The sequence below is a fragment of the Aythya fuligula genome, chromosome 1 (assembly GCF_009819795.1).
Source record: "Aythya fuligula isolate bAytFul2 chromosome 1, bAytFul2.pri, whole genome shotgun sequence".
In the NCBI taxonomy this organism is placed as follows: Eukaryota; Metazoa; Chordata; class Aves; order Anseriformes; family Anatidae; genus Aythya; species Aythya fuligula.
In genome coordinates, this window is record NC_045559.1 from 90197332 (window position 1) to 90210446 (window position 13115).

At 37.3% G+C, this 13115-nt stretch overlaps 1 protein-coding gene across 5 annotated transcripts in view; it reads right to left on the reverse strand.

The window, feature by feature from the left end:
• The window catches only part of SENP7 (SUMO specific peptidase 7), a 40263-nt gene that overhangs the window by 18081 nt on the left and 9067 nt on the right, over nucleotides 1–13115 (reverse strand). For 3 of the 5 annotated variants that reach the window (XM_032204201.1, XM_032204193.1, XM_032204228.1), the window contains 6 exons: nucleotides 9322–9519; nucleotides 7580–7777; nucleotides 3484–3599; nucleotides 1889–2058; nucleotides 917–1274; nucleotides 200–378 (listed from right to left, as the gene is read on the reverse strand). In XM_032204201.1, the coding sequence (XP_032060092.1) occupies nucleotides 200–378; nucleotides 917–1274; nucleotides 1889–2058; nucleotides 3484–3599; nucleotides 7580–7777; nucleotides 9322–9519 (1219 nt within the window). The remainder of the gene's footprint in view (nucleotides 1–199; nucleotides 379–916; nucleotides 1275–1888; nucleotides 2059–3483; nucleotides 3600–7579; nucleotides 7778–9321; nucleotides 9520–13115) is intronic. The other 2 variants (XM_032204210.1, XM_032204220.1) reach the window with 2 other exon arrangements.

Genomic DNA, 13115 nt, shown 5'->3' on the forward strand with positions numbered 1-13115 from the left:
CCAGGCAATGAAATACAACAGTGGACCAGATAACAAAAGAAACTACCATGAAATATGTTACTACAGCTACGCCTTGGCTGGGGCTAATGGTATCTGCACTAAGCATTTCACACTTGTCCTAATGTGCAAGCAGAAATAAACTCTGTATAAATAAATTAAAGGGAGGGTATAACAATACATAGGCCAAAAACTGGACTACCTGCTCTGTACAGCTTTCCACATTGTCTTCCAATGGCTTTTCTGAGAAAAGGACGTCAGACTCTTGATCTGTTTCTTTAATATCAGTACTATTACCCTGCAGCAGTTCTATACATTTAGGTTCAGAAACTCCATCATTTGGTTCGGAAGATCCATCTTCATCATCACTGGAAAGGACAACTAAAGAGGGGAAAAATAGATACATATACTATAAGATGCCGACTTGAGAATACTTCTTTCGTTGTAGATTTCAGATTAGCAAAATCCTCTCTCTCTTCCAGATGTAATACCAAAAAACATGATCCCAGCCAGCCATGGCCTGTGTGCACAAAACTGTATGTAACAAGATGTACTGTGTTCTATCTTTATTATCGTTTCATACTCAATTTTCAAAATTATTAAAAGACTATTAAAAGAGGTAAGCCACAACATACCTGCTTCAACAAAGAGAGAGTACTTTTCTCAATTTAAAGATCATTAAAAGGCACAATCTTTATTTTCCATAGCCACAAAAGCCAGCTGCAAGATAAGGACTGGAATTTGAAAATCCTGCTCTCTGCCTTCTTTACCTTTTACCATCTGTACTCCAGTAGATTGTACTGGACAGTCTGTTCTCAATCTTTTGTTCCATATATTTCAATTAGTCAGCCATGCGTGAGCTCTCCCAGTACCTAAGCGTATCAATAGTAACAGTCAGCAACACAGACACAGTACATACTTGGGTCAACCGAAACAACTGGCCGATCACCCCTGCAGATTCTGTTCCGGAGCCTGCTCAGGTACTGTGACGGGGCTGCCTTTGATTTCCTGATGGCACTAATTTGTGTTGAAATCACATCCTCGCTAGAGGCAGGAAGCTGTTTCTCTGACATATTTCTGGGAGGAGACTCTGAGCCAGGTTTCACTGTGCAGCTGTGAACAGGGTTTAAATGGTTGTGGGTGAGAGTGTCTAATTTAGAGTCTCTCTCCAATGTCCGGGCAATGCAACCCTGCACCAGGTTAGATCTGTGATCTTGTTCATCCTCACAAGGAGTTCTGCAGCCAGGACGTGGAGTTGAACTCAATCTTTGCTCTTTCTAGAAAATATGAATCAGACAAAAGATATGTATTGTATATTTATTCCTTGACCTTTCTGTGACGGTTCAGATTAGTGATAACTGACTTTGCTATGAGCTAGATAAAATAATTATAGCTGATTCAATAAGTCTTTTTTTTTTTTTTCCTACATAACTGATAAGAATAAAACTTTCGGAAAGGGTATGACAGATGGAGGAGGAAGAAGGAATTCACCATCCACAAGATTTCAGTAACATCAGGTATACTTCACAAATTTTGTACAGAAGTTCCCCAATCAGTTATACCGTCTGTGAAGAGAGCTTCACTTTAGCTAGGTAACTTATTTCCCAAGTTATTTTACTCCATGCTCCTGTCTGAAAGAAACACTGTCATTCCTCTCTCTCAACCTTTCTGCTACAACAGGCATATTCTGATACCGCGAACAGATGTACATACTCGCTCTTCTTGATGCATCACTGAACTCAATAGATGCCACAGTTCTGCTAGATACCCTATTTATCAGTACAATTCTTGAATTTTGGATATTGCTACCGCTACTACAGAAGTGCATGCAAGTGCACAGCATGGGCAAACATGTATACAAATGTATAAATTAAAATTAAATGCAACTTACAGGCTGTAGAAGTGATTTTTCTGGAATGTGTGCATTACAATCATCAGAAATATGGCCACTATATCTTCTTTTCCTTTTCTCAGAATCCAAACAGCTTGATCCCTTCCAACTAAGAGAAGTACTGTTTGTGTTTCTTTTCCTCTTATCCAGTTCATCACAGTTCTTGTTTTCTGTGTTAAAAAAAGAAAAAGTGATTTAATGGGTTACACTTTGTATTTCTTTGCATGTATCTTTGTATTTCTTGGTATCTATTACATTTTATATAAATCACATGGCAGCAGACAACTTCCATGAGAGATAGTTCTTTTCTAATTGTGTGTAGTTGTCAGAACATATTCCCTAAAATAATATGGGAAACATTATCGTCACAAGAATAGATAAGCATATAACCAAAGTCACTACTCCCAAGTATGAATTAGTGCTCTATATTCCGCGGTCTTTCTTTTAGTTTCTCCTGGATGCAACATTCTCCACCTTCCTGTTTGCATCCGCAAATGTTACTAAACGGTATTGTCGTGGTTTAACCCGGCTGGCAGCTAAACACCACGCAGCCGTTCGCTCACCCTCCCCCCTCCCTCTCTGGGACGGGGGAGAGAAATGGAAAGTGAAGCCCGTGAGTTGAGATAAAGACAGTTTAATAAGACAGGAAAATAATAATAATAATAATAATAATAATAATAATAATAATAATAATAATAATAATAATAATAATAATAATAATACAATGATGATAATAGTACTACTACTAATAATATGTACAAACAAGTGATGCACAATGCAATTGCTCACCACCCGCTGACCGATGCCCAGCTTAACCCCGAGCAGTCCGGCCCCCTCCCCCCAGCTAGCCACCCCTATATATTGTTTAGCATGACGTCAGATGGTATGGAATACCCCTTTGGCTAGTTTGGGTCACCTGTCCTGGGTCTGTCCCCTCCCAGCTCTTACTGCACCCCCAGCCTGCCTGTTGGCAGGACAGAGCGAAAGGCTGAGATGTCCTTGGCTTGGTATAAGCACGGCTCTGCAACAATTAAAACATCGGGGTGTTATCAGCACTCTTCTCATCCTAAGCCAAAACACAGCATTCCACCAGCTACTAGGAAGAAAATTAATTCTGTTCTAACTGAAACCAGGACAGGTATTGAGAAGACCGTATGTTCCCCCTATAAAATCAGCTCCTTATTTTCAACAACAAAAAAAAAAATAGTCATGCAGTAGAAATTTCAGCGGGGTTCACAAACCATTTCAGTATTCCTAATATATTCCATTCTTGAGAATAAAGAGATTTATTTTTAAAAAATCAGGATTATAATGATGTAGTGAGGCTTCTCTCAGTTTCTTTTTGTTCACAGATCTGATTCATCATGGCTTTATTCTTATTTAAAAACATAACTACCTGATACATTTCACCATACCTGTAAAAGCTTGGTTTTGAGAAAACATATATACTGCAACATATATTAATAATGCAATGATGCAACGACTATTATTTTATTTCTGTGCTCTGCTTGTAACACTAGACTTCAGAAAAAATATATATTCTCAGCAATCTCAAACCATCATATCTGAACGCTAGGTTATTGCTCATTACAAACCTTTCTTTTGTAGCTCTCGTCTTCTACAGGTGACGACATTACTTCTTTCTGGTTCCTTAGAAGCTTTGGTCAATTCAGACAGATCATCATCTGTCATTCTTGAGCAATATTCTGGCCTGTAAAGAACATTAACCAAGAGTTATCTTTAATTTTGGAAGAATACTTAAAAAAAACCTCAACAGAAACAAGAGTTGGTTAGACAAATTTCTGCCTCTCAAAAGCAGGTGGAGCTCAGCAAATGAAACACAAGCTATTTCAGTTCCCATTATGAAAATATGCAGATGCTCTGACATCACTAATGAAATGAATGTTTATAGAAGACGCAAGGAATGAAAATTTGACATGCTTGATACCAGACACTGAAATATTATTTTGCTGTAAAGCATGACTGCCATGAGAACACAGAACAAAAAAAAAAAAAAAGAGAACAACAGTCAACTAATTGTATCCTTGCCTTTGAATGTAGTAGGAATGAGGCAAAGTAGTATATTTGTTACTTAGATTTAGAACTGCTAATAGAGTCCACAGGGTAAGTTCCTGCAACGAGAAAAGACTTGAAAACGAAGTTCCTGCTCAAAAGAGCCTGAAACAGTAATTTTGAAGGGAGTTGGACAGAGAGGGATCTGAATGAGTAAGAAACGGAAAAGATATAGACAGGGTTTACAGTATGGAAAACTAGTAAACCTACACATGTATTTCTGAGCTTGTACCTTCATTCTAAAAATAAGGACATACAAGAAAGTAATCATCTGGGGTTTTTTATTTGTTTTTGATTTTTGTTTTTAATATATTGGAGAATATATAGATAGGATGCAGTGATAGCCTAAACTGTATGACATCCTTACATTTGAGTCTGATGTTGCAAATGTTAACTTCACTATTTTAACTTCACACATTCTCTGCAGGCTACTTAGAGGTGACAGAAGTCTTACGTAACTGTACTCTGGCTTCCAGTGTATGTATTATGAACATATAACTCAATATGGTAACGTGATATTTTCTCACTGCAACATAATTACATCGAATATACAAGACTTCTCTTCTGAAAATTTACCAGGAAACTAACATTCTTGACCTTTGCTTCATTTGCTGTGAGAGTTGGAAGATAAGAAAAACAAACAAACAAAAAAAAAAAACAGAAGATTTAAAAGATAAATGCTCCTCTGCAAAATCTGTTCCTTTCCTCCTTTTGTTACCTCGCTTAGTACAAAATGATTTTGTGTTAATCTTTTTAATATGTGTTTAACTTGGAATTTTGCAGTCCAATTTGCAAAGATCTAACTGTTGATCATATGGGTCCAAACAGCTGAGCTTGGACCTGTAAAGAATGTCGTGAACCAAGGGAAAGAACACTCTTTGCCATCTTTAACTGGACAACCAAAATTGTTAGACACTTTCTGAACAGCTGCCCAATCTTCAGCACCATATCTGTAAACTGGAGTTTGACTGCTCTTCAGGAATGCTGTGAAGGTAAATAAAGATTTCCAGAGTGCTCTGATATTAGTGATGAACACTACATAAACACCACGAAGGAATTACTAACTCTCTTGCCACTCGCCAAGAACCACAGATGTGCCCATATGCACAAGAAGAGTATATGGAGATAAACTTTATCATTCATTCTAGATATTGAACACGACAGAGTCTTCCAAAGAGCAGGCAGCTCTAGGTAAGGAATGGCTAGCCTTACTGCAGAAAACTTGATTTTGGAACCCACAACTCTACTTAAATGCTTGTATTCAGAACATGTAATCTGACTGCTTTGAATGAAAATACTTAAGTGTTTTTTAGATTTTCTTTTACATCAATATCATAATTGAGACATCTTAACAAGAAATAGGGCACTTTTCTAAGAATGGTTCACTTAGTGGACTTCCCTGAACATATTTACTCTATATATATATGAACTGTGCAGGTTTTATTTTTATTTGCAGTCTGCACAGATAGTTGAATTTAAAATGCACCTCTTAACAGGTATATGCATAACCTAAGAGGCTGTGAAAGTATATTCTGAAGTGTTCTCAAGTGCCACGAGAAACAAGCATAAATTTAGACAGCCCTAAGTTTATTACATTTAAGACCCACCTTAAATTCATTATACCGGTAGATCAGTGGTGACTTAAACAAATGCATTTCATGCTGGGTTGCAGTGAAAAAGCAATGCAAAATCCCCTCTGTAACATCAAAAGCAAGAAAGGAAACAGGGAACTCACAAGTGCTAGCTGATAGAGGACAGTTAACTTACGACCCCCCTGTTTTGATCACACACAATTCTTTTACTTCATTTGTGATTTCCATAGCATACCAAAGGAACAACGTTCAGTACAACAGAACCTGCATTCTAGTTACTCTGATGGTACCAGAGAATCTCAACAGGGCCAAGTGCATACATATGCATATCCATAATAAGGGGGAAGCTTCGGCTGCTCAGAAGAGACTCCAAAATCAGAAACCATGCCAAGTGTATCCTTGCACAGACAGGAACTACAGAGAGGTGACCAGGATCAAACCGTGTCTTTGTTGGAACAAACCCTAAATTCTCCATTTCCCACAGGATATGTAGATATGTATTAGAACTTGCACTAATACCCTGGTCACTGGGAGGGTAAAGTGCAAAATCCTCCTCATGTGCTTTCCTGCTAATAATGAGCTTTTTACTTCATGCATTAGAAAACTGCATTTCAGGAAAGCTAATCCTTCAAGCAACGAACACCACCAAATCTAAAGCAAGTTGAGGAAACCACCTACTAAAAAAAAATATATATATATTACTCAGACCCTTTTTACCTAAAAAGAGAAAATTAACTACAGAAAAATACAGACATTACTTAACCTAAATTAATATAGATTTAGTTCCATACTTTTATTTAAAAAGTCTGAACTTCCCTCTATTGGTATGTCAGTAATGGATTTCTGTCGCTGTTTCTCCTCTTCACAGGGTTACACGGAGCAGAGTGGTTATCAGCTGTTTCAGTACTGGAGAGTTCAAGCCATTCTTGTGCTTAATATACAACAGCCACCCTTCAACTATGAGCTTGAAAAAACACACAAGATGCTTCCTTGGATGTAGAGCATTACATTAAAAAGTTGGTGTTTTCCTCTCTACGAATGCACTACCTCCCATTGTACAAAACAATACAAAGAAGAAAAAAATATAGATCTTAAAGATTTTGTAGTAAAACAAAACAAAGAAAATCCAATCCAAACTCCCCACCTACAATGTTCTCTAACATGTTCATGTATCAGAATGAAGAGTACATGTATAACTTACTTTTCTCAAGATTTTTTAATATTTCTTTAATCTAGAAACTGTTGATTATTCCTGCCCCCACCAATTCTTCTTCTCTTCCTTCCTCATTCTATTTTCTGCCCACAGATACCTAGCTATTTGTTCCTGTGGATACTTTGCTGTTAAGCAAAGAGAAGGCCATAAAAGGCAAGAAGAAACAGCTTACTGTGAATTCAACTCCCATCCTGGACTGGAAAAAAAAAAAACATTATATAATTATAATATCTACTTTCTGCTAGTTTTGTGTGTCAAGCATTACTGTGGTGTTCAATCAATGTAAACACAGGAAGAAAAGAGGAAAAGCAGATGCTAAGCAATGAGTGTGACACACACACAGCCCTTAAACAGTGGTCATCTGTTGATGAGACTTACATCTCTGATGGATTAATGAGAAAAGAAATGAACAAATCACAAAGAGGAGCTTGGCAAAATCCTGTACGGAAGTTACTTGAAACTATGTTAGAACACATTAATAGCAACAGGAAAACAGGACTCATTCTGGACATAAAACCAACTGAACTATGTTTGAATTACATGTCTGTCTTCAAAGATCAAAACCAGCTATCCACTGGAAATGCAGATTCCTCTTCTGAGAGAAGAGTAGCCTCTTGATGTAATGCACAGCTTGAATCAGAATAAATGTGAAGTTAAAATGGCTCATCAGAGAGGGATGTTAGTTTGCACTCTGGAAATTCAACTTCTGCTTCAAGGCAGGAGTATTATAAAAATTGTTCCTGTGCAAATCTTTTCCATTGTGAAGTTATGTCATTTCAGGAAAACCAGTGAAATCAGCACTGAGTAACATACCTTTCGGACAGAAAAGAACTTTCATGAGGAGAACTTAATATTTGACATGTCTGCACGTTGGTAACTGATGATGAAGCTAGTTGACCTGATTGTAATTTGTCAGCATCAGATAAATCAGCATCAATTATTACGTGGCTGTCTATGTATTTTCTTCCAATTCTCGTCCTCAGGACATTCGTCAAGATAACTTGAGGTTGCCTGCCATATATATAACAGTAAATCATAAATACTGCACCAAAATCCAGAGAAAGAAGCTTCATGTTAAATTCATGCATTTTAGGGGCTTGATAATGCCCAGCATCATCAAACTTCATTACTCTTTTCTCAATCCTCTAGAAACAAAATGCCACTAAAAAACTTAAAATCCAAGGTAAGCAGATAAAGCCAAAAAATAAAGGCAAGAATTTGTAAAGGAAAAGGCTAGGGAAATAATTTCACCTTAACAAAGTACTATTCACACTATGTTGCCTCTAATACATAATCTAAGTATTGTTTAATAACACTAAAGCAGCTCTAAAACAATTCAATCAATATCTGTAGATATTTCTCTGAATTATGGAGCAAACAATCTTGATTTTCCTGTGAACAAGAAGCCTCCAGTAAAACAGAACCCCCTCAAGCAGTTAGTCAACAGGTAAAAAGGAGCACATACACAAAAAGTTAGCATTAGATTTTGTTCCCCCTCCACAACTTTCAGGGGAGATTCTACAATATAGAAATAGCGAGGCTCAGAAAAACATCTGCAACTCTAAGAGACTACCACAAAAATAAGCTAGCCAAAAATATGAAGATGTTCACTGAACCACAGATGTATAAGAGCAGCACAACTTATTTTGCAAAATGCAACTGCAGCCAGCTTGTTGTACAGCCTTTGACTTACTCCCCTCCTCTTTCTCAAACTGGGTTTAAATTCTACCACTTCCAGTCCGAGTTATTTTGGATCATGATATATTGTCATGGCCTTTTTCACATCTATTACAAACAATGTTGTCTTTTGGGTATCTCCTGCATAATTCTCCTGATGCCTGTATTCACCCACAAATCACACTCCAGTACAGACTGCGTGATGTCTGGGGAGCACTCAGATCTCCTCCTGCATTGAGATGCAAATCTATTTTTAATCAGGAGGCTACATTAGGGACAGGCTGTTGCAAAGACTCACGGGTAACATGCAATGATTTATCATTATAAATACAATTTAGAGGAAGAGTGATACAGAAGAATACCATAGTCTGGATGCAACCTCCAATAAAGGAAGTCCCTAAACTGTTTATCGTCAGAAGCTCAGAGAGAAACATCAGTGACCACTGGACTTGATATGTCTCTCTTCTGCTCCTTTGTGCCTGTTCTTGTATTTTCATGTGTAGTCTGTAGAACAGTGAAAATACACTTGGTACCTTGCCTGAGAAAGAGGGAAGTTAAATGCAGATGTGCTCTTCTTTTCCCAAGAATTTAAAATTTGTGTATCTTTTTTTGAGAGTCTCATGGCTGAATGAAATTGGTCTTGTCAGTGGTACAGGATCATCTGATCAGAAATCCCATTACAGCGCACCTGGTACCATCTCTCTCGATAATTACCAACAGGAACCAGGAACAACAGAATTCAACCCAGTCAGATAACAGGAGAATGAGAACAAATTTCACAAACAAGACAGCTGTGATACAACATAGAATAGTTACTCATGAAAAATAACTGCAAGGAAAATTATTTTCTTTAGTGACACAAGGCAAAGACAACGTACCTTTTAGACAGAAAAAGACTTTGAAGGGTAGGATTTAAAATTTGCCATATCTTTAGGCTGGCAACAGATGATGAGGGTGGTTGATTTGAGTGCAGCTTGCCAGCATCAGAAAAAATAGCATCAGTTTTAGGTCGCACCTGTGTGTATTTTCTTCCTATTTTCGTCCTCAGGACATTCGTCAAGATAACTTTGGGTTGCCTGCCATGCATATAATAATAAATTAATAATAGGGTGCTGAGAACTTGTTAAGTCACATGAATTCAACACAGCTTTTCCATGAGTTTCCTGTCCCTGCATCATAACTTGTATATTCATTAGAATTAACTTCACTTTCCTGACAATTTACAAAGCAATTCTCTTTGAAGAGGAGGAATAACAACATGATCTGTTGATCGACCCATCCTTCCAGGGTTTCTTCTTCTGGTAATCAATGACTAAACAGATCCATATGTGATTCTAAAGTAGCAAACTTTCAATACAGGGACATGGAAACGTCAGTGCTTATTTGTTATTGCAAAACGTCAGAAGTAGTATCACCATGGCCTTACAAACTATTCTGAAAGCATATCGGGTATTTTCAGGGAATGAAAACAAGCAGTCACTTTGTGGCATCTTATTTTAGAACCACAAAGACTGGCTTCCACGTTAACATTTAGAATACAATCTCACAGTTGTGAAGCTCCAACTGATTACATCTCTTCAATTTCACTGAAGAAATAATAGTCAAATACGAATTACTAAATTAATGAAGACTCACTACTATGATTCCTTAAACAAGTAGCTAAACTTCTGAGTCTGCTAGGTACATACTGAAGTCTTGACCTAAAGAATTAACTCTGCATCAAGGTCAGTATCTTGAACAGCTTTCTTTAAACTGATAAGCATTATGTACCATAGTTGGTTTGTCAGGATTTATCCTAGATTACTAATTTCATTTTCAAACAGGTGGGAGTTGGACTGGTTTTCCCAGGACAGTTGTAAGAGCACACCAAAGCTCAGGCTAGCATGATGGTTTTTAAAAGATTACCAAGGTAAGAACTCCTTTCTCGCTTGTGTGTCTAACCTAAATCACTCACCCTCTAGTGCAAGAATCCTTCTTTCACAGCTACAGAAAGACTTGTACTGTTCACATAGCTTTTACATGTTTCAGCAACATAGCTGAAGCAAACAGATGCTATTCTTCAAAGGGTTGACAACTGCAGACCTGGTGACATGCTTCATTCAGCTCAAGAGCTCAGTTATTTGCTAGGGGGTACTAAACATACACTTGCATGAAAAGCTTTGGAGAACAAGTATGCTTGAGCCTTTAAGCTTTTTTTTTTTTTTTTTTTTTTTTTTAGCATTTGCTATGCTAGTGATAGGTGAACAGGGAAGATATTTCAAAATCCTTCTGTAGTGTTCTTGTGTAAGTTGTTGCATGTTGAGATTTCTTTTCCCTGCTAACGTATTGTATTACCACAACTTCTTACTGAACTTAAAAAGACGGTAAGGTTTCACTGCACAACTGGGAGAACCTGGTTATACACTATGAATGCTTTTCAATTTTAATCAAATCTCTGCATTGCTGAATGCCATGGTTTATGTGCACAATGACCTGCTTTCTCCAAGAGCTCTGCTATGCATTTCCTAGACGAGCGGTCTCCAGACTTTTTTGAGCACGCACCCCATCAGTAGAGACTTTAATCACACAATGTTTATTTAATTATAAGTTATACAAAACACTACTAATACGTAAGTTAATAAACAAATACTGAAAAAAATGATTAATAATGATAAAAACATTTTATTTCTTATTTATTAATGGTACAAAAATTACTTGTTTCCTGCACACCAATGGGTTGTCTTGCAGATCTCCTGGGGGTGTGCACCCCACTCTGGAGTCCAGTGTCCTGCATGACGGACAGTAAACTTAAATGGTTCCAATTCAAAACTAAGTAACTTAAGCTGAAGCATAGACACTGTCCTCCATTCTCTGGGCTTTTCTTACAAGTTTCCAAAGGAAAACTAAATAGAAGAGTACTGGTTTTGGTAGGGAAGGAGTTTATTTTCTTCAGAGCAGCTCTTGAAGTGCTTTGTTTTGGATTTCTGGTGAAAACTGTTGTTGATAACACACCAAAATCATTACAGTAGAGCACCATGAGACAACATAAGTTAATGTATGGAACCTTCCACCCTCCTGACTAGAGTAATGCTAACAGACTATTTGGCAGAACTATTTTTTTTCAGGTTTCATTGTTGTATAAATAACAGGTTTTCTTTTCTTTCTTTCTGACAAAGTTGCCGTAATTAAATTTTACTAAATTTAGCCTGAGTTCACAAGATAATTAGTCCAGTGGGAACATACATGGTCACAGAGTCTTCGGTTTAATTGTATGATCAGGACCTACAAAGCTAACTGAAAAGATTCCAACCCTTAAGGACTTGAACAATATCATAGTGACAAAAGAAAACCTACAGCAGGAGGTAAAGCAGTTAGAAGAATTTCCAGTGCAACTGGACTTCATTACCTATCACTTGTTCTGCTAGATTGGAAGCTTAAATCTGACATCCTTTGCTCTTATTCCTATCAGGTTCGATCCTGACAGGCTCCAGGTCCCTTAGCAATTTGGTTTAGTAATTGTTATTAAGATCTGAAGTGGCAATGTTTGCCACTCCCTTGATTTAAATAGGCTTTATATATTTTAATAAAAATATCTTCACAAAAATCATCTTGCAATTTGAAGTATACACTCATTTAGGCAACTAGCTTTGCACTGGAAACCTGCCTGGTAAGGAAAAAAGCCTCCAACAAATAGCCAAATATGTATCTTTTTCTTCCTTGTTATCTGGACAGGTGACAGCATCAAACTAAGGCATCACTTCCTACATGGAACCAGTTTCTGACTGAAGACATTCATATGAACCATCTATTACAACCTATCTTCAGAGCTGTACAGTGCTTGCAGCTCTCAATGGCTTCCCTTTTTAAAAGGGAATGTGGCACCTGGTGGTATTTCTTGAAAAATCATGCAATTAAGAGTAAGCATCAAAGAAATGCAAGAAAAACACCTACATTTATGCCAAAACCAATCTCTGCTATGAGGACTGGGACACAGATACCTAAATTACCTATTAAATTGTCTGCAAAATGAAGTGAGTAAGTCACACAAAAGGAATTAAAAAAAAAAAAAAAAAGAAAAACTGATGCAAAGCAGGAAAAAAGCAAGCAAAGTATGCACCAAAACCAAGTCCTGCTGACAGAAAGCAACCTTGCACAACACTAAGACTGGAGGCATCTTGGTGAAGGAAAACCAAAACAGTGTTTTTGTTTCTACAGCAAATACCCACCTTATTTATGCCCTCTTCTCCACTTCCACACATATACGTAAAGGTAATGAAAACATACTTAAAATTGTAGGAATGGGAAAGAAAAAAAATGCAATGTGAAAAATGCTGTTAGCTGCTCCTCTCGAGTCTTAAATCACTTCACGGGCAGAAGTATTACGCTAACTTAAGAGTACAGGATGGAAATAATTCATATCAGTTGGCAGAAAATGGCTGACCTCTACTGCACACGAGATACAGAGCTCCTAGATCCAGCTCCTTTCTCAATGCTTGTATTTGGGTACAAATCAATGTCACAACCCTTGGCTCCCATTTGTTCAAAACTATATTACAGTGCGATCAAAAGCAGACCTAGAAGCTACCAACTTCTCTTGGAATAAACAATGGCTTCACAACCATCTCCATTGCCAATATTCTTCTATCAGTAAACCCAGATTTTATACAAATAAGTATTTTAACAGTGAGATCCC